General features: G+C 36.5%; 2 protein-coding genes across 2 annotated transcripts in view; one reads left to right on the top strand and one right to left on the bottom strand.

Moving 5' to 3' along the window:
• The first annotated feature begins 1362 nt into the window (after positions 1–1362).
• LOC113177270 (olfactory receptor 2AE1-like) lies at positions 1363–2301 on the top strand. Its single transcript, XM_077794558.1, has one exon. It carries the CDS (start codon positions 1363–1365, stop codon positions 2299–2301), a length of 939 nt encoding a protein of 312 aa, XP_077650684.1.
• A 780-nt stretch (positions 2302–3081) lies between these two features.
• The window catches only part of LOC144251901 (cytochrome P450 3A9-like), a 31850-nt gene continuing 13041 nt past the window's right edge, over positions 3082–21890 (bottom strand). The window contains exons 4-13 of the mRNA XM_077794556.1: positions 21482–21581; positions 17325–17438; positions 16795–16883; positions 15284–15432; positions 10276–10403; positions 9072–9138; positions 6152–6312; positions 5700–5926; positions 3500–3662; positions 3082–3171 (exon numbers count right to left, since the gene is read on the bottom strand). Of these exons, the coding sequence (XP_077650682.1) occupies positions 3082–3171; positions 3500–3662; positions 5700–5926; positions 6152–6312; positions 9072–9138; positions 10276–10403; positions 15284–15432; positions 16795–16883; positions 17325–17438; positions 21482–21581 (1288 nt within the window). The remainder of the gene's footprint in view (positions 3172–3499; positions 3663–5699; positions 5927–6151; positions 6313–9071; positions 9139–10275; positions 10404–15283; positions 15433–16794; positions 16884–17324; positions 17439–21481; positions 21582–21890) is intronic.

Here is a 21890-nt window from a genome sequence, read left to right as displayed (position 1 = left end):
AAGAACTTTGGATTTTCTTCTGGAGAAAGGGTTATCGTGTTTGCCTTCATGCTGGATGTATTCTATTTAGTTACACAGGTATCATTTTTGTATTTGGAGGTTAACCTGACTGATGGAGGTGTTCATGTGTACCAAAAGGGCAGAAGATGGACTGCAGTGACTTTGCGATGTGTGACGTTTTCTAGGATGAACTACATCTCACCAAATTCCCTCTAATCCATCGTTTCTGTTTAAGGTGGGTCTCAAGAGGAGCTTCCTGGGAGATTAGAGGGCAGAAGGGAAGCAGCCATCCTGTAGTACTAATACATTTTTGCTGGTCTGCTGGCTCACACCTCACTGGTAGGGAGCAGTGGCTGGGCCTGCAGTTGCTCTATCTTTCCCAGGATTCTCCTTTAGGCTCTTGGAATTCTGGGCTAGGGGTGTGCATTCAGCTTCATTAGAAATCTGACCTAAATTTCCAATGTGCCTGTATGAACATACCATATGGATCTCATCTTTATGTATAACCAAGTAACTATTAAAAAAAAACATAAATAAATAGCAGATCAGAAGAGCAGAGGGAAGGGATCAGAGGAAGGGAGGAGAGGGAAAGGGGAAGTATGGGGACTGAATTGAGGCCTATTTTATGCTTTTTAATTATGTCAAAAGAAACCCTAATATTTTGTAGAATTCAAAAGAGCCAATACAAAAAGAAGAACCTTAGTGCCTAATTCTATAGGCAAACAGACTGACTCTTTTTGTTTTCTCTTGTGAGGTCACAGCTCATGCTTTGGGATTTCGTCTGTCTCTTGTCTGCCCTGCTTTGTACTGTCTTCCCTTTCTACTGTTTGTCCTGTAGACTTTAAGTTTCCACATCAGACTTAAACATGACAGCAGTATACCAACTCCTTAACCAGCTTCCACAAAGAAATAAGGCCAAAGTTCTGGAACACAACCAATAACAATTACATGCATAACTAGAAACATCTTAGTGGTTCAGCTGCTCTTGTTAGAACCTGCCTGGTAAAATAGGAAACATCATCCAACAACCATACAAACACAGACACACACTAACACAAATCATACACATGATTACACACACATAGGCCTATATTTAGTAAGAATAGTCATAAATTCTGGCCCTTAATAGAGTCTTGGAATTTCAAATGACCATGATCGTGATGACAAATTTTAGGTTTGTCTTGTTTTGAAAAAAAATGAATTTCAATAATTTCAGTTTCTGGATACTTACAAATAGAGAAAAAACTCTTCACTAATGTTTTCTGGGATCAAGAGAGCTTATCACCCTGTACACAGGATCCCATATTTCTGGCACCACACTTTGTCTCCACTCCCTGTTTCCCCAGGGACTTTGAAGGGACCATGTGGCTGAGGAATCAGACGTCTCTGGCAGACTTCATCCTTGAAGGGCTCTTCAATGACTCCCCAACCCACCTTTTCCTTTTCTGCCTGACCATGGTGGTCTACCTTGTTGCGCTGAGTGGCAACACCCTCACCATCCTCCTCATCTGTGTGGATCGTGGGCTTCACACCCCCATGTACTTCCTGCTCAGCCAGCTCTCCCTCATGGACCTGATGCACATCTGCACAACCATCTCCAAGATGGCTACCAACTACCTGTCTGGCAGCAAGTCCATCTCCTTCCTGGGCTGTGCCACCCAGCACTTCCTCTATTTGTCTCTGGGTGGTGCTGAGTGTCTTCTGCTAGCTCTCATGTCCTGTGACAGGTATGTTGCCATCTGTCATCCTCTGCATTACACTGTGCTCATGAGCAGGAAGGTGGCACTGATGATGGCCCTCACCTCATGGTTGGGGGCATCTCTGAACTCCCTAATTCACACAGTCATCTTGATGCACTTTCCCTTCTGTGGATCTCGGAAAATGTACCACTTCTACTGTGAGTATCCAGCTGTTGTGAAGTTGGTATGTGGTGATGTCACCGTCTATGAGACCACAGTGTATATCTGTAGCATCGTGCTTCTCCTCCTCCCCATCATCCTGGTTTCTACATCCTATGGCTTCATCCTGCACAGTGTCATAGAGATGCGTTCAGCTGGGAGTAAAAGAAATGCTTTTGCCACTTGTAGCTCTTACTTCATTGTGGTCTCTCTCTGGTTTGGTGCCTGCATCTTCTCATACATGAGGCCCAGGTCCCAGCGCACTCCACTGCAAGACAAAGTTGGTTCTGTGTTCTATAGCATCATTACTCCCACACTGAATCCTCTGATTTATACTCTCTGGAATAAGGATGTAGCTAAGGCTCTGAGGAGAGTGTTGAGGAGAGGTATTATCACCCAATGACTACACCTGTAGTTGGCCCAAGTATAGAGTGTTATTATGGGTAAACCTCTAAGAATTTTCAAGAATCCAGATCCATGATGTACTTTGACTATCCCAAGAATAAAGTGGTTTACGTATACCTTCACTATTTTAACTGAGATGCAGGAATTCAAGTAGCATTGTGTATGTGTCTATAATCCTTCAGAGCATTATGGAAAAACCTTTACAAATCCCATTTAAAGTAGACATATGAAATTCAGTGATACTCTAAAAATATTAAGATAAATATATAAAGACCTTTTCTATCATTATTTTTATTGATAATACATATGTAAATCATGACAGCAAAGACTATTTAGGGAGTATAAAATTAGAATTTGTTGATTAATGTTAGAAACCTGTGAAATAAAGCATGTTTTGAAAGAAAAAGTTGATGATAAAATATTTGTAGTCAGATCTTTTGAGTTACTGAATCAGTGTTTAAGAATCTATAAGGGCAGATATGAAGAGGTGAGGGTGCAGAGGTGGGTGGATAGAATCCCCAAAAAACCAGAGAGGCTGAGTCTTCATATCTGGCACACAGATGGTCACCTCCTTTCCATCACACAACACATAATACTGTGCACAGACACTGAACAAGCCCAGCAAAGGTCCAGCCTCCTTAGTAACTCAAGAGCATCATCCACCCATAAATCCAACTTCAATATCAATTTTTATTCACAGAGAAAATCAATATGTCTTTTGTTCTGATGTACATCTTCTTTGAAGAACAGAGCAGAGATTTTCAGGGAGATTTAGACTCTACTTTCCAGGCTCATCTCTTGACACAACCTTTAGAACAATGGGTTTTTCTGGTTGAAGAAATGGTGTCTTCCTTAATTTCAGAGGAATCTGCAAACATTAAGCAAGTATATTTAGATGTAGTAAATGAAACCCGAACAACAGAAAGAATTGGAAAAGGTACATTTCAGACAATAAAGCTATACAAACATGTAAAAACTACTTTCAGCCTCTTGTGTCTTGGATTCCTTACCTACCTGATCTTTAATCTCTTGTTTTTATAAAGCCAGAGATATAGAGCTCCAAAACTGAAGAAGCCTAACATCGCACAAGTGTCTCAAAAGAGAGTCTTTGGATGAGCAGATACTTTTCTTTAAATAGGTTCCTCAACTAAATGTAACTACCCACAAGACCTTACTTTTTCATAAAGTGTCCTGACCTGTGTTTCCTTGCAAGGATGGAAGGAGAAGTTCTGCAGTAATCTGATGAGAGCAAGTTTCATGCTCATGAGAGCAAACCTCATGCCAATGCAGTTTCTGGGTCCATTTCCAAAGGGCATGTATACGTAAGGATTGATGCTGTCCTTGTTCTTCTTACTGAACCTGATTCCACAATAGTAGATGAAAACAAGTTATTGAGACATAAATCTATGAAACCTACATAATTGGGGTTGTCTCCCAAACATTCACAAGCAGCAAAACACAGGATTCTTTTGTGGAATGATCACTGAAATCCTGCTGTGACTATGCTTATAAGAATTGAAACCTACAGAACTTTTTCATTCTCCTTACACTAGAGGAGCTCTCTGTCTTGTTAAGATGTGATGAATGCTATTTAAAAGAAAATATGTCTTTAAGTACTGAAATTATATTCAGGATTGTGATCCATACACACTCTGAAAAAATTAGAAAATGAGCATATAAATGAAGAAAAGTGTGTTCCTGCCTTAACTCCCACTCCTGCATTTCATATTTTTATTGATGAAGGAGGAGAAAATGCTCCCACTATAATTAACTCTCTTCTCTATACTCCTTTTTTTCTGGATCTTCTTGTCTCCCTTCCTTCCTCTCTCCCTTCTTTTCCCCAATTCCTCTCTTCCTCTACCTCCTTCTCATTCATCTTTTTTTCTCCTTCTCCTTCTGTCTCTGCCTCTCTCCCCATAGAATATTATCATTGTCTTCTGAGTCTGTCTCATCAGGTTACAAATAATTCCTGGAATGTTGAACCCAGGTTTTATTCAAATTGAGCCCTAGTTATTTGATTACTTTAAGGAGAAAGTGTTGATTTGGAGAAAGTGATAATGACATTGTGATGGTTTTTTAATGTATTCTTATATATTTGAGAACATTTTGGCAAATTTATAGGTGATTGTGATTCAAAGTAACATGGAATCTATTGGAGGGTGTGTGGTGTGTGGAGGGTCTGATGAGGTTGGTTGATAGTTGTTTGGGCAGATGATGAGCAGATGCAGAAGCATTGAAAGCGTTTTCCAAACTACTGTCTGTAGATTATGCTTGTGTGTATGTCAAGAGTCCTCCATACCATACATCTTTGTAATTTTCCTCATCCTGGTCTAGTCCCTGATGCACCTTAAGCACTTAGTATCTTATCAGGCCTCAGTGAATCAAAGAGACGTGTGATCTCTGATTTTGTATCTGTGAAGTTCAAAAGTTGGAAGTGCTGAAATTGGAGGAAACTGGCACTGAGGAACTCATTACCAACAAGACAAGGTCACTCTAATCAAGAAGTGTAAAGTTAGGGGCCAAGAGAAGTCTTGTTCCCATGCCACCTGACCCCCCAGACACTACCCTGAAAACTTTCTCTATTTTGGTCTTCAGCACAACAACAGGAAAACAGTAACTCTTTCCAGAGTGCAAACTGTGAGGTTGGATCCAAATTTTCAGAAGACCAAGGACAAGACTTATTTAAGGATGAATATCTCAGGTGTCTTGGGGGCAGGTTACTTGGCTTTGAAAGAGTCATCAACTGTGGAGAGTATGAGAAGCTGGCCCAGAACACTCCAGAGACAAGACTCAGAGGATCTGAGCTCTCTCCATCCTCAGTGAGGCTGCTTGAACCATCTGGGGATGGGGAATTCTCAGGCCTTAACTTGTATTTAACAATTGTGCTGGAGGAACCAGGAAGCAATGTTTAATCAAGTGGAAGATAGAAGTGCTTCCTAAAGCTGGTAGAAAATTCAAGGAGCTAAAGTGAACAGGACAGAAACCCTAAAACGATTAAAAAAGATAAGCACCTAAAATAAGAGAGTGCTCAAGTGGCAGAAAGGTTCACAGATTACTGTTAAATAAAATAAAAAAACAGTTCAACATCAAATGAAATGTGATAACATTTCAGTCCTTAAAAACTACACATTTATATAAAAATGTCCATACTGACATTTATCACATTAATAATAGATAGGTCTTATCTTGATATTCTAGGGCCTTAAATGGCTATAGTCATTTATTTTTTCTAATGTTTGTTTTCTAAAACAATTACCACTTTGTAAAAGACTTCTTAAAATTTTCTTAAAACAAGAAAATTTTAAAATCACATGTATGCCATCTGCACTAAAAGACCTCAGAATATGTGTGAAACAGCCTCTTAAGGGTGGATTTCCTTTCTGAGGAGCCCTGTACCTTTCAGGGTAGAACTTTTCAGGTTCTGGCCAGTACGTGGAGTTTTGATGAAGACAATATATTGGTATAGCCACGTTTGTTCCTTTGGGAATGAGCACCCGATTGAGTTCAACATCTTTTTTACAGACTCTCTCAATTCTCTCAATAATTGGATATAATCTGAGAGTTTCCTTCACCACCATGTCCAGATACTTCATCTCAAATAGTACATCGTATGTAACAGGTGCCTGGCAAGAAAGAAATTTTTGTAAATTAAGATTTGGAAATGACTTAAAACTCTGTTGACACAGTACACTGATGTTTTCAGAGCTCCTCAAATAACTCATATTGGTAAAATACCATAGCATTTACAAAGCATTTAATAACCATCATAATTTTAGAACTGCCCAATGGCACACTGAGATGCCCAGAGATTTTACCTCTCCTCTCCCCTCCAGGTGCCATTCACTCACCTTATTGGGCAAAGTCTCATCAATCTCCTGCTGAAGCTTCTTCTGGACATCAGGGTGGGTGGCCAGTAGATACATTATAAATGAAAGAGTGCTGCTAGTGGTTTCATAGCCAGCCAAGATAAAGATAATAGACTGGGCTGCAATCTCCAGATCAGATAGACCTAAAAGGAGAGGAAAGACAATTTAGTCTAAGCAGGTCCATGCACACGTTACCGTTTACATGAACATAAATCAGAATGATGATCCAAAATCCCATGAGGAAAAACTGGAAGAGCAATTCATAATGTTCCTCATTCTGCCACCCCCTCACCATGAACACAACTGGGTGATTTCAAGGGACAGTATGGATGTCAAACAAACAGTATTTTTCAAATGTGCCTTGCATAACATGAAAGTTGTTTAGCTATAAATAGTGGGTAGCACTCTTCCCCTGGGAAAAAAATAAACTTACTATATCTAAAATGTAGGTTGAAGAACCTTGAAAGCATTTGCAATACTGGCATCTTTGCAGGGAAAATAAAGGCCATGATTGACACACTATACTAAGCCACAGAGAAATTTTTCTACACAAACTGTGGTCCATGGACCAGCAGCATCAACAGCTTCAAGGAGCTTATTAGAAACACAGAGTTTCAAGTTTCGCTCTAGAGCTACCAAATTGAAATCTGAACTTTCATGAGATGTGGTCAACTCTGTTCACAAACTAGCCTAAGAATCATCAGGTAATAGAAGACCTGGGGCACCAGTCTTCAAAATGAATGATCTCAGGGTGTGTAGAAAGTATACAGAGAAAATAACCCCAGAAGAGTAGTGATTAACCAGAGTCTAATGAGTGGTATTAAAATCACACATGAAAGAATGTGTTGATACAGGGCATTAGGCAGAAGCCATAGGAAGATGGGGTTCAGTGAGTGGAATTAACATTGCTTATCAATCTTGGGCTGAATGTCATCTTTCCTAGTACACATCCCCTCTATTTGCTGAACTTCATAATCATCAAACAGCCTTTGTGATAGAAAGTGTTGTTTCTCTTGACTTTTCTCCTGAAAAGTCACATTCAAGTATTCATCTCATTGATTGGAGAAATGATTAGGATTTGCTGATACTCGAATACCTGAAAGAAACATGGTATACATTCCAACCATGTAATTCATAACAAAAAATAATGCAAAATGAGTGTGAGAAACATCTACATGGAATTCTAGCTTACAGAAGCTTTCTATGATGCTATTGTGGGAAAAATCAAATCGAGTTTTCCCCACTACTGGCATAAACCCAATGATAATGAAATGAAATTGGATTATAAACTTAAGTTACAACTGTTCAGTACAATCTGGTAGCCATTAACCATATGCGTCTATCTAAATTTAAATTTTAATGAATTAAATCTAAATAACAATAGAAAGTACACTTCTTCAGTAACATTACCTACATGCCAAAAGCTCCGTGGCCACGTGTCCAGTGCTTACTGTATGAACAATATGTATATTTAGTACTTCATTCACCACGGAAAGTTGTAGTGGAATCAGGGAGAGTATTACTGTTTCAACTATGTATATGGACTCACATAGAAATATTTATATTGCTCAGTCTTCACTAATATATTTTATTTTCATATCTCTGTTCAGAGAAAAGTTCTAGAAGAAACTACAGTAGTAATGGTCACATTACACTTGCAGATTTTGGGTTCTAATACCGTCTCTCACTTAAAGGAGCCAGGGCTTCTAGAAAAAATGGGTGATTCCAGGCCTGATCAGAGAAAATAGACAAGGAACCTAGAGTTTCTTGCACCAGAAAGCAAGAATGTTCTCCCAAAACAATCTGAGAAAACATGCAATACTGTGTATGTTTCTACAATGTGGATATATATCCTTATATAGGTATCAAAACTGATAGAATGTACAAACTCAAGAACCCTTATGTTCACCTATGAACTTAGGGGTAAGGTGACTTATCTGTGATGGTTCATTGATTATGGCAAATATATCATTTTGGTGAGGGACGTTTGTAATGGGGGAAACATATGAATTTAGAGAAAAAAATGGATATGGGCAATCTCTATGCCTTCTTCTCAGTTTTGTTATGAAACTAAAACTGCTATAAAATATATTCAATTTTAACAATCAAAATATAAGATGAGGAAGAGGAGAGGGAGGAGGAACAGAAGGAGAAGGGAGAAGTTGTTAAAAGACTTAAGGCCAAGAGAATTTGACCATCAAAATAAAAAATGATAGCAAGAGAATAAATACATAGTATATAACATCATACTGACATAAATAAGAATGGAACTCTCTTACAATCTAATACCAACTCATAAATGTACGGTAGATGATAGAATGATAAAGACAGCAGTTTGTAAACATCATAATTCAAATGCTTTCTATCAAAAATCATCCATGTATGATAAAACTAGTTGGTGAAAGTATGCTGAGGAATAGGATGTTTACACAGTATAGGAGGTTTCCCCCACAACATTCTTATGAATTACATGGGAAAAGTTAATCTTAATATCAGATGAAGCTAGTGAACACATTTTCACCCAGTACTACCATTGACCCTCACCACTACTGGGACAGTGAACCTCCTGATTGGATGTACAAATGCAAATATCCAGGTAGAGGTTCTGATTCAGTGCATCTGAATGAGGCTGCGAATCAGCATTTGTTCTGATGTCAATGGTAAAAAGATAACAGACTAACTTCATGACTGAAATGCTATCTCCTAGTTTCCCTTCAATTTTTGAGCCTTGTTACACCTGTATGATTCTAGACAGTACATGTGGGCACCATTTGCAATATCCAAATGTGTATCTTCCTGCAATTTGGTGGAAATCTATTTTCTCTAGAAAACGTGTATATTTTCAGGATAATTTGCTTATTTGAATTTCCCTGTCAATGGACCATGAAACATTCTTGGTTACCTTGGTAGGGCTCCTTGTCTTGGGAATTCTGGGAATCAATCATTAACTGGAGAAAATCAATGCGGTGCTGGAAGCAGAAATGGAAATGGAAATGACTAAATCAGTCATAAAGTCAGAAGTAAATCTGGAATGTAGCATTTCACCTCCCTTCTTAGAATATGGCTCCTTTAAGTCCAGAAGTCTGGGTAGTGTTGCACAACCCACAAGTGAACAAAACATGCATGTATAAACCATGGAAAACAGGATATTTTCCTGAGAGAAATCCAGCTATGGTGTCCAATATCTGTTGGTCTTTTCTCTCCCTAATGCTGGGTTTGTCTCCTTCTCCTGTCACACCTGCTTGCCCAGAAAGTGGTCCTGGACTTAAATTCTTTTATTTTGCCTTAATTCTTATTCAATGGCCACACTGAATACACTTGGTAGTTTCAAAGATGATTACTAGCTTTTGTTTGTATATCATCAAATTCTCCACCCATTAGGTACATGATTCAATCTTCAGTCACACTTGGGAATGGCTGTCCTGCCTCCCTGACCTGGAGACATTCTTGTGCTGACCTCCAGGCAAAGCAGAAGGCAAAGCTGGGTTAGCATATCACCTTGATGGTCACTGAAGAGCACGGCCTGATTGTGGACAGGAAAAGACTCAGATTTAACATACACATACTTCACCAGGTGCCCAATAGGACCTTCCTTTGAAGAATGTGCCAACTAAGATGTAAAGGGCTTGGAATTGTAATGATTGTTCACCAGTCTAAGATTTGGGGAATACTTTTTAACAGTAAAATCATTTTGAAATAGGATTTTTATTTTGACAGTTGACTGAATGGGAGGGAAATGATAAGGTTTTTATTTGAATGATATTTCTTTCAAGACATAACATCATGTCTATTATTGTATCAAACATTGTCAATCTTACTCATTATCAGTTTGCCTTTTTTAAATTTGATCTTCATTCTAACCAAAATGTAAAAATTCTCCAGTGCAAATCGTAATGTATTCCATCAACTTTAAAAAATGTACAGAGAGGTTCTGGGGAATGAAGCTCAGTGATTCAGTATTTGCCTAGCATATATGAGACCTTGGATTCAATCCCCAGCACCACTTACAAAATTACATGTACATTTGTATATGCACAAGTCAGATGTACACAGCAAATAAATGATCAGAAAGCGAACATTGTCATGTCACCACCACCAGGTTTTACCTTTTCTTTATTTTCTAGGCGTTTTTGTTTCATCCTCATTACAGCATTTTTAAAAAAATCCAGAGCACTTTTTGAAAACCTGTAGACATTTAATGCTTGAAACACTGGTCTAAGGAATGGAAATATCACTAGAAAGAAAGTGAAAGAAAAAATAAAGAGAAACCTTGATGAAAAGGCAACATCCCAGGAGCATTGATTATTTTCTAAAAAATACAGAAGAGAAAAATCATCAGTTTTCTCAACCAGAAGCCATTCCCTCTGTGGCCAGTACCTGGTGTCTGGTTCATGGCTGAGCAAGGGCACTTCATACATGGGTTTCAGTCACCATAGCAGGAGATCAGTGGCCCCATCAATGCCACTGGACTGAGCAAAGGAAGAGGATTAAATTCCCTGGCCCCTTACCCTTTTGTGTATTGGAATAGGGTCTCTGGGTAAACCAGTTCATAGTCTGTGCTATAATTAATTATGCATTCAAGGAAAAGTAGGCAGGATAGGTACAATTTGGCCTATGTTCCTCAGCTGTCAAGAAATGAAACCAGAAATCCATAACAGATGGAAAATCAGGAAACTCAGACAAAAAAGCAAATTAACCATAAAACTTCCAGATACAACTGTCAAGCATGAAAGATGGTATCCAAAGGCAACTAGAAGTTGTTTTTAGGTGAATTAAGGTGAAGACATGTTATATCACACTTAGGAGAAGTAGCAAAAGCAGCGCTCATAAACATACAGCTACAGATGTATAGGTTTTATAAAAGAGAGTTCTCAAGTCAATAGTCTAAGTTAAATCATAAAATGGTGAAAAGAGGAAATTAAACAAAAGGCAAGCATAAGAAAGAAAATCATAAAAACCCAAGTTGAAACAAATGAAATAGAAAAGAAATAAAATTGACAAAAACAAAAGGTGTCTATAAGTCACCTTACCCCTTTGAAAATATCATAAAAATCGCCAAACCATTAGCCAGATTGACCAAGAAATACAAAGGGATAACAGTTTCATATGATGATATTTCCTCTCAATATGTACTAGAAGTGGGCATCTGGATCAGAAGGTATATCTACTTTTATTTATTTGGGGGTCCTTCACACTCTTTTCCAGAGTGGTGTACATTTCTACCTACAATATGTAAGAGAACTTTTTCTCCACATCTAACCAGCATTTGTTATTTTTTCATTCATTCTTTCTTTTTTGATAATGGTCATTCTAACCAGGGTGAGATGATGTCTTATTGTAGTATTGATTTGCATTTCCCTGACACCAAGTGATATTGAATAGTTTTTTCATGTATTTTTAAGTCATTTGTATTTTTTTTTTTTTGAGAAATAACTATTTGGAGCATTTTCCTATTTTTAAACTGGATTACTTGGGTGTTTGGTCATTATGTTTTATAAAATTTGTTATATTATGGAAATATATATCATTTATAAATGTAATACTCTATAGATATAAAAAACATATTTTATATTAATCTATTTTTTATCTAAATGATTGGAACATCTGTACATCCAGATTTATTTCTATATTATTCTGAATACCTGAGATGTGCATTAAATCTAGGTATCCATCAATGCATGGATAAAGAAAGTGATATATATTTATTATATATTATAATATAAAATTTATGTATTTATAATATATATTATAATAAAAAATATATATACCCACACATACATATATGCCCAATGGAACATTCATCCATAAAGAAGAATGAAATCCTGAATTTTGTAGCTAAAAGTGGATGGAATTAGAGGACATTCAGCTTATGAACTAGACACATCAGTACAAGTACCACATGTTCTTTCTCATATGTGGAAGGTAAAATTATTTGACCTGAATGTATAATAGTGATTATTAAAGGTTGGAAAGGGCTATGGCAGAAGGTGGATAAAGAAAGGCTCTATTTCATTTGTGTATGCTGTGTATATATATTGAGACATCACACGGAACCCCATTTATTTGCATAACTCATACATGTTAATTAAAAATAAAATAAATATTAAACAGAAATGAATAGCAAGAGAAATGAAAGGAGAATTTATTACTAACATTGGAGAGGGATTATGAAAGAATTCTAACAATCTGATTATTCACATATATTTGTGCAGAAAATCCTAAAAGACACAAACTTCAGAAATTGATTGAGAAGTAAATATACAACCTGAATAAACTTGTAAAATGTAACATGATTGCATTAGTAATAGAAAATTATTCACAAATGCAAGCCTAGATCTGGATTGTTTTAATAGTAGATTCTAGAAAATAAAGAACTAATACCAATTATTCACAAACACTTCCAAAATTAAAAGAGCATTTCTGAATATACTCTAAAAGGCCAAAATTACCCTAATACTAACACCAAGCAAAGACAACACAGGAAATGGTTGTGTAATACACCAAATCCATGAAATAAAAAGTCAACACAGAGGATTGTTTCAATTGATGCAGAAAAAAACATTTGATAAAAATCAAAACCAACCTTCCCCCTGGAAAAATAATCCTCAAAATCATTCTTTTGTGATAAAACCCTCAGCAAATTAGGACTAGGATGAAATTTTGTAAACCTGATAAAGGATATCTATGAAAACTTGTAGCTTAATAATTTAATAGTTTCACCCCAAATCAAGAACATGACCAGCATCCCTCTCTCACCACTTCTCTTGGAGTACTGTAAGTAATAACATGTTCACCAGCATTTCATGATATAAGATCAGTACACAAAAATAAACTGCATTTCTCTACACTGTGATAAGCAACCAAAAGAAAAACTAAGAAATTAAAAAATAATTCTATATTCAATGACATTAAAAAGAATAAAATACATAGGAATCAATTTAACAAAGGTGCAAGACAAGCACAATAATAACTACAAAATAGTGTTGAAATAAAAGAAAGAGGATCTACATGACTAGGAAAAACATCTCAGGTTTGTGGATCAGAAAACTTAATATTGTCCAAATGGCAATAGTATTGAAATTGATTTGCAGATCCTAACGAACTTTGTAACAGAATCTTAGCTGGCTTCTTCTGAGGAATTGGCAAGTTGATTTAAAATTCACATAGAATTCAAAGGGACACAGAATAGCTAAAATGATGTTGAAAAATGAGATTAAAGTTGTAGGACTCACATTTCTTGATTTCAAAACCTACTCCAAAGCAAAAATAAAATGTGGTCCTACAAGATGGGTAAACATATAGATAAATGGAATAGGATTTAGAGTCCAGAAATTAACCCACATGTCTATGGCCCATGGAATTTTGAGAAAGGTGCCCTGGCCATTGAACGGGGCAGACACTCTTCAAAAAATGGTGCTGGAACAACTACATAGCCACATGCAATAGAATAACCTGTTGTCCTCACCTGGCCCTGAATGTAAAACTTAAATTAAAATGGTTGGGCAACCTTAATATCAGAGCTAAACTACAATTTTTAGTAGTAAACAAAAAAGTATGTAAGTCCATACGGTTTCAATCAATTCTTATATTTGATAATTGAAGCACAAACAATAAAAGGAAATGACATAAATCATATATCATTTAAATGTTAAGTTTCCAAGACCTGTTGAGTTTCTAACATTTATATAAATGGCATCAAATTGCATGCATCTACTGTCAATTGCTTTTCTTTTGTGAACACTACAGCTTTGAGATTAATACATTTGAAGATTTTGAAATCCAGCTCATTCATTTTAATGGTTGGGATATGTAATACCTCCCATGATAGGAATAAACTGCAAAAAACTAAAAACTTGGTGCTTCAAAGGACACTATCAAGAAAGTAAAAAGATATCTATAGAATAGGAAAAACATGTTGCAAATCATAATCTGATAAGAAACTGTGTAAGGAATATATGAAGACATATTTTTTCAATTAAATTATTTAAAAATTCTTTTTTCTTTTATTTTTAATTTGTTCCAATTAGTTATACATGACAGTAGAATACATTTTGACACATTGTACACAAATGGAGCACAAGATTTCCTTCCTCTGGTTGTACATGGTACAGACTCACACCAGTAAAATTCTTAAGCCTCAAAACAAAAAGACAAATACTTCAGGTAATTGTGGGCAAAAGATATGGATACACATTCTTTAAAATAATGAATCTGAATTATCTTTCCTATGTACATAGATGAACACCTCATAGTGAATTTCCACATCATGTACCTCCACAAGCCTGGCATCCTAATTAGAATAAGGTATACTTTATGTTTTTATAAATATGTCATGCATATCTAAAAAGAACAAATAAAAAGTGATTAACATTGCTTGTTATCAGTAACCAACAGGAAAATGCAAATCAAAACCACATAACTTGCCATCTCACATACACTACAATGTCTAAAAGAAGAGATGGAAACAGGAAGTGTTAGAAAATAAGTGAAGTAATTGGAACCCTCATACACTTTGGGTAAGAATATTAAATGGTACAGCTATTATGGAAAACGCTGACAGAAGTACTTTGTAAGGCAGCAATTTCACTCCTGAGTATACACTCAGATGAAATTGAAAACTAGAGTTCACAAACAAGTTTCACACTAATGTTCATAACGGCACCATTCATAATAGCCAAAAGGTCAAAATAACATAAATGTCTATCAACTGATGAAAGGATAACTAAATTGTAGTATATCTATACAATGGAATATTATTTGGCCATAAACATGCAGTACTGATATATATTTCACTTGGAAACAAAATGCTAAATGATATCACCTTACATCACAAAAGACCACATATTCCATGTCACCATTTTTATAATGTATACATCATATGCAAAGCTAAAGAAATAGAAAATACAGTAGTGTTTGTTTAGGGTAAATGACTTTGAAAGCTGACGGTTAAAAGATAATGAGTTTTCTGAGTTTTAACAATGGTGAGGGCTGCACATATCATTTATCATGCTAAAAATTATGGAATTTTACATTTTAAGGAATCATATAGTATGTAAATAATATCTTAATGAAGTTGTTATTTTAAAAGAAAAAAAGAAACAGTGATCCACATACTAATTATAAGAAAAATTGGACGGAAGACATCTGAACCAAGGACCTTCTTGGCTTTATTCACAAATGGATCTTGTGGATTGTTGAGGGAATTGACATTAACTCCAAAAGATGTGCTAATGATCACGTCCATGTTGTAGCTCCCCAAAATTCTGAGTAGAGAAAGAAATGTAAAATTTTAATCTGAACTGCTGTACTCTCCTACTACACATGCTGGAAGAAGTGATATGAGCACATTCACACACTGTCAGAAATATCTGTTGATCAAATGACTAGTCCATGCTCCTATCAAATGGCATGAGGCAGCTGCCCCTGTGCCAGGGAGTTAGGGACACTAGGGTAGTGAGCTCAAGGAGTTCAGTCACAGAGAGACAGACACCCATAATCAGATAAATTACATCAGTGAGTGGAGTGTAGATGATAAAAGATGATTACATATGGAGCTTCAGCAGGACCAGGGCGTTATAATTGACTCCTGGTAGGGGATCCAAGATAGGTGACCTTGACCTAGGTCCTGCCTAGCACAGTCTGTACCCAGAGCTGATTCCTCTCTAGCACATCACATAACAGCAACACCCTGTTCTGAGAGGCAGAAACATTGTCCCCCCTTCTCTGCACCCACTGCTACAGCTCCTGAGAGGTCCTGCACTCCAAGACCCAAAGTGGCCCCAAGGGCAGAATCTCGCAAAAGGGAATGAGTAAGAATATCCTCATTTAAAACATTGAAAATTTCCTCAAAATGTACTTGGATGAGCTCACAACTTGGGGAACATATTCTCTCAGATTTCCCAAGACAGTATCAGTGGTTGTTCATGGGTCAAAATAACCCATTTTATACAACAAATGATATGGTAGTTGTAATCCATATCCTTTCAGGACCTTATCTCTGTTGAGACTGGAGAAAGAAGTGGTGAGAATATTTCATATTTTGTATTTTGCTGATATTCTCAGTGCAACCATGAAGAGATTTGTTGTTCCATAACCTGCATTGTATCTTTCTTTTTAAAATTTTTTAAAATAATTTGTTTTAGTTGTAGAGGACAGCATGCCTTTATTTTATCAGTTTATTTTTATGTGGTGCTGAGGATCAAACTCAGTGCCTTACACATGCTAGGCAAGTGTTCTGCCACTGAGCTACAACCCTAGCCCTGTGTTATATCTTTCTATCCCTGCTCAATAGGTACCAGAAACTTCCCCCCATCCAACATTCCCTAGGCTCTACCCTCAACTTCTGAGTGATCATGTTCTTCATTGTAAAACATGTGTTTTGACTTACATAATATCCACATTGATGATCAAGCAGATAAACTAATTCTGTTTTTGTACACAGATGTCCCAGCACCCTGCCTCATCCTAGGAGCCTCTCCTCCTTGGGTGGCCCATTGTGGTTGTGACAGCACACACTTACTTTTGTCTGGTCAGGGGAGTAGCTCAACAGTGGTAATTTCAGTTCCCTGGCAGGCTGCTGGAAGGTCTTAAAACAGCTCAGAACCCCAGAGCTGCCTGCTACTTACTCTTTCACAGTGACAGGCTCGCCTTTCTTCACTTCCTGGCTCAGGTACTTCACCAATGCGTCTCCATTTTGGTTAATGATGGGGATCATCTAAGCACAAAACACAACTCCACCCACAGTTAGAGGAGAATCGAGTCCCCGAGGCTCTGGTTTTCCCAGGATTATAAAGTATGAGATGTTTATAATGAATCAAATAATATCTCTTCTAGGACATAAAGACAAAAGGTGATTTGAAATTTTTAATTAGTTCTTTTTATTTATACATAACAATGTTTCCTTTTGAAATAATTATAAAAGCATGGAAAAATAATTTGTTCTAACTCCCAATACTTCCCCTTTCTCTCCTCTCTTCCTTCCCTCTGATCCCTTCCTTCTACTCTATTGATCTTTCTGATATTTACTTTTAGTTTTTTTTTAATTAGGAATTTCAAACTTAGTGGAATATTCTTTGGAAAACGATGATATTCTCACGTATGTCCCATCCCCAAATCCTTATTTAAGATTCTAACTAAAGTCCTCTTAGTTTATTACCTCCTTGAGTTTCCCACTGGAGAACACTGGCGACAGCAAGACTCGAAGTCTCTTCCACTCTTCATCCCTTGCTGCAAAGAGAGCTTTTTGCACAAATCCCAATGGCAAAACTACCTGAAGTTCACAAAGAAAAAGACATTTTGTATGAGGTATGTTTTGGAAGTCTCCACATTGTAGAGAACTTGTTAAATAGGCATCAGTTTTTTTAATCAGTTATTTACTGAGTGTCTACTAGGGGGCAGGCCCTGTGCTAGATGCTCCATAAACTTTTATCCCAAATTCCTCTTCTCTTGTGAGGGTAGAGGGGGTACCCAGCCACCAGATGTGTGTTCAGTATTTATATTACAGCTGCTGTGTAAATACAAAGGCCCCTCATGGTAGGTAAACTGTTCTCCCAGGGGACAGAGAGCATTATGACCTAGGGCATCCTATACAGGCAGCACAGGAAAAAACTGATTGATGACAGTCATCCAGATAACCTTGGAAAACTAGGTTGCCCAGACCAGTTATGCTTTTCCATATATGTACAGCATGAATATCTTGCAAGGGATGCCAGGATATAGCCACTTAAAAATAGTAGCTAATAACTTAAAAGATTAGGAACTTCTTCTCAATTCTGAAAAAATAATGCAATTATATGGAAGTACTTTTTTTGAATCATCCCCCACTACACACACATGGAGGGACAGAAGGAAAAGGAAAGATAATTATGTTTCCCAGCTTGAGACTGGCCTGTCAATCCAACCTGCTCGAAGCTGTCATTCAGCTTCCAACACTGTGTTTTATTTATAAAGGTATACATCCAGTGCTCATTCATGATGAAAGCTCAAAACACTAGGAAGAAAAAAAAAACTTCTTCAATCTGAAAGAGACTCTATATACTAAAAAACCCAACACCAACAACAAAGACCTTCAGCTAACATAACATTTACTGGTGAAATGGTGAATCTATTCTCCTAAGATCAGTAACAATTTAATGTTTTCTACTTTTATCATTCTTATCCAATATTACCATACTGTAAATCCTTACTGGAGCAATGGGACAATGTTTTTTAAAAGGCATGTAAATTGGAAATGAAAGAACCTGAAGTGACCCTGTCTTCAGGGGACAAAATTACCAATGTGGAAAATCTCAAAGAATATTTTAAAACTTCTAGAAGTATTAAATAGGTTCACCAAGGTGTAAGATACAGTATTAACATGCAAAAACAAGCTACATTTCTATATAACAACAAGGGAAATGTGAAAAAAAACATTAAAAATACAATACTATTCACTGTCACTCCAAAGAAAATGAAACACATTAGGAACAGATATAAAAAAAAGTACAGGATTGCTATGTTGAAAACTATAAAATGTTGATCAAAGATATTAAAGAAAATCTCAAGAAATGGAGAAGCATAACATGGATTGAAAGATTCAATCCAGAAATGATACAGATATTCTCCAAATTATTCTATAGATTTGATTGAATTCTTATCAAAATCTCACCAAGTGGGTTTTTGCAGACAAGCTTATTCTGAACTTGTATGAAAAATTAAAGGACCAACATAAATAAAGTGGGAGGGCTGGGGATGTGGCTCAAGCGATAGCGCGCTCGCCTTGCATGCGTACGGCCTAGGTTCAATCCTCAGCACCACATACAAACAAAGATGTTGTGTCTGCCGAATATTAAAAAAAACTCTCTCTAAATAAATAAATAAATAAATAAATAAATAAATAAATAGAATAAATAAATAAAGTGGGAGTGAAACAGACAAATTGAGTCAGTCTTAGCAGGTTAACAAACATAAGAGAAAATTAGGAGTTAAACAGTATGATAGTCTCTAATGCTAACTTAACACACCAGGAGACAGGAGTTTGAGAAGTCAGCTCAGCATTCTGAGGCTATGAAGTCATCAGAAAAACCAATAAGCCAGAGGCAAAGACCAGGTCATTACAATAAAACCCACTGAGAGAGGCCACTAGTCTGCCCTGTTCTGATAATAATACTAGGGACTCCCCCAGATGAGGTGTCACATCGTTTTGAACTAAGGGGCAAATGCATGCATGGAAGTGTAACTGATGTGATTCTGCAATCTGTATACAGGGTAAAAATGGGAGTTCATAACCCACTTGAATCAAAGTGTGAAATATGATATGTCAATAACTATGTAATGTTTTGAACAACCAACAATAAAAAAAATTTTAAAAAATTTAAAAAAGTAAATTTTAAAAATGGAAAAAAAGAAAAGTTAAGATGGTAACTTCTTGGTTAAAATATATATAGTTGTAGACGGACACAATATCTTTATTTTATTTGTTTTTTTTTTTTTATGTGGTGCAGGGGACTGAACCCAGCACTTTACACATGTTAGGCAAGCACTTTACCACTGAGCCACACAACCCTGGCCCCAGGATGATAACATATTTTTTCCTTTGCTTTATTAACATAGTCACCATCCCCCAAGGTAGGTACTTAAAATGGTAATGAGACTCATTGCAAGAAAAAACACAATGGAGAGAAGAGCACAGGCACAACTAAAATAAAACAGAGTGAGAAATAGACACACCCTATCAGCCCAAATGGATGCTTGACAATGGTGAAAACAGAATGATCAGAGGGAGGACAGTCTTTCTAAAGATGGTACTGAAACAACTGGACTGTCACAGGCCAACAAAACAAGACAACAACAACAAATGAACCCTCACCGTGTTTTACAATGAGCATGACATAGATCATAGGTTTTTATGTAAATTGTAAAGTCTATAACTTTTAGGAGAGAAACAAGAACAACATAGAAGTCAGAGGCAAAGCTTTTCATGTATTAGCCTCCCCCATAAAAGACAATACTTGTTCTTATGGAGACCCTGTTAAGAGGAAAAGACAAGTGACCATCAGGACTTTAAAAGACTAGCAAGAGGGAGCCTTGGGGATCACTATATCCCAAGAAAGCTGATGATTATATGGATTTATCCACAGCAGCAATTTTGCCCAATTGTACATAGGCACACACATACACAGGCACATAAAACTGATGAAATCTAAATAAGTTCTGTGGATTGTATCAATGTCAATTTCTGGTTACTCTAGTAACAGGAATAGACTACATTCAGAGATAAGTAATATGATATTCAAAGCATGTCAATTGGAAAAAACAGAAGAAAAGTTATATGAAACCTACCTGAACAGTTTTGGAGCAAATTTCTGTGAAGCTGTGATTACTCCAAGACACAAATTTAATCAATATATATTTGTATTTTTTAAAATGACCTGAGCATACACTTCACAGAAAATGACATACACTCAATCAACAAATATATGAAAAACTATTCATCTCTAGTAATCAGAGAAATGCAAATCAAAACCACTATCATGTCACTCCAGTCAGAATGGCAATTATTATGAAGATAAACAACAATGAATGTTGGGAGAAAAAGGCACAGTCATACATTGTTGGTGGGATTGCAAATTGGTGCAGCCAATATGGAAAGTAGTATGGAGATTCCTTGGAAATCTTGAAATGGAACCACCATTTGACCCAGCTATCCCTCTCCTTGGTCTATACCCAAAGGACTTAAAATCAGCATACTACAGGACACAGCCACATCAGTGTTTATAGCAGCACAATTCACAATAGCTAAACTGTAGAACCAACCTAGATGCTCTTCAGTGGATGAAAGGATAAAAAAAAGGGTGGGAATATATACACAATGGAATTTTACTCCACAATAAAAGAGAATGAAATCATGGCATTTGTAGGTAAATGGATAGCACTGGAGAAGATAATGCTAAGTGAAGTTAACCAATCCCAAAAAAAAAAAAAAAAAAAAAAAAAAAAACAAATGCTCGAATGTTTTCTCTGATATAAGGAAGCTGATTCATAGTGGGTTGGGGAAGGGGAGCATGGGAGGAATGGATGAACTCTAGATAGGGCAGAGGGGTTGCAGGGAAAGGAAAGGGGAGGGGTTAGCAAAAATGATGCAATGTGATACACATCATTATCCAAAGTACATGTATGAAGACATGAATTGGTGTCAACATACAACCATATACAACCATAGATATGAAAAATTGTGTTACATATGTGTAATAAGAATTGTAATGCATTCTGCTGTCATTTATTTTTTAAAAAATCAATTAAAAAAAAGAGAAAGAAATTTAAAAAAATGCTTACCGGATGATTTGTAAAAACAGAATAATGTTCTTTCACCAGAACTGTTTTGATCATCTCTGGATCCGTAATAACCAACACAGGCTGTGGACCATCATACAATCTGTGGTGGGAAAGAAGAGCTCATTAAACCTACTAAGCCATATTTTTCAGTTGGAGCAACACCCAGGAATCCAAACTGATATTCCATAATCCATATGCCTGACTCTAGAATGCACAGTGACACTAGATACAAGTTCAAGGTAGGTGATGACACACAACAAGATTCTGGCCATATAAAATAAAGGTCATGTAACTGAAGCAGGGAAGAGATATTTAAAGATGAAAAAAAATCTTTATAAGAAGAGCCTGGTCGGAGATGTCTAAATGGTGCGTACATGTTTTCTATCTCATTCTCCAATAATTTTTGTAT

This window comes from Urocitellus parryii, unplaced genomic scaffold, assembly GCF_045843805.1.
Source record: "Urocitellus parryii isolate mUroPar1 unplaced genomic scaffold, mUroPar1.hap1 Scaffold_264, whole genome shotgun sequence".
NCBI classification, from domain to species: Eukaryota; Metazoa; Chordata; class Mammalia; order Rodentia; family Sciuridae; genus Urocitellus; species Urocitellus parryii.
Note: the sequence above shows the minus strand (reverse complement) of the source record. Positions and strands in the feature narration are given on the sequence as shown.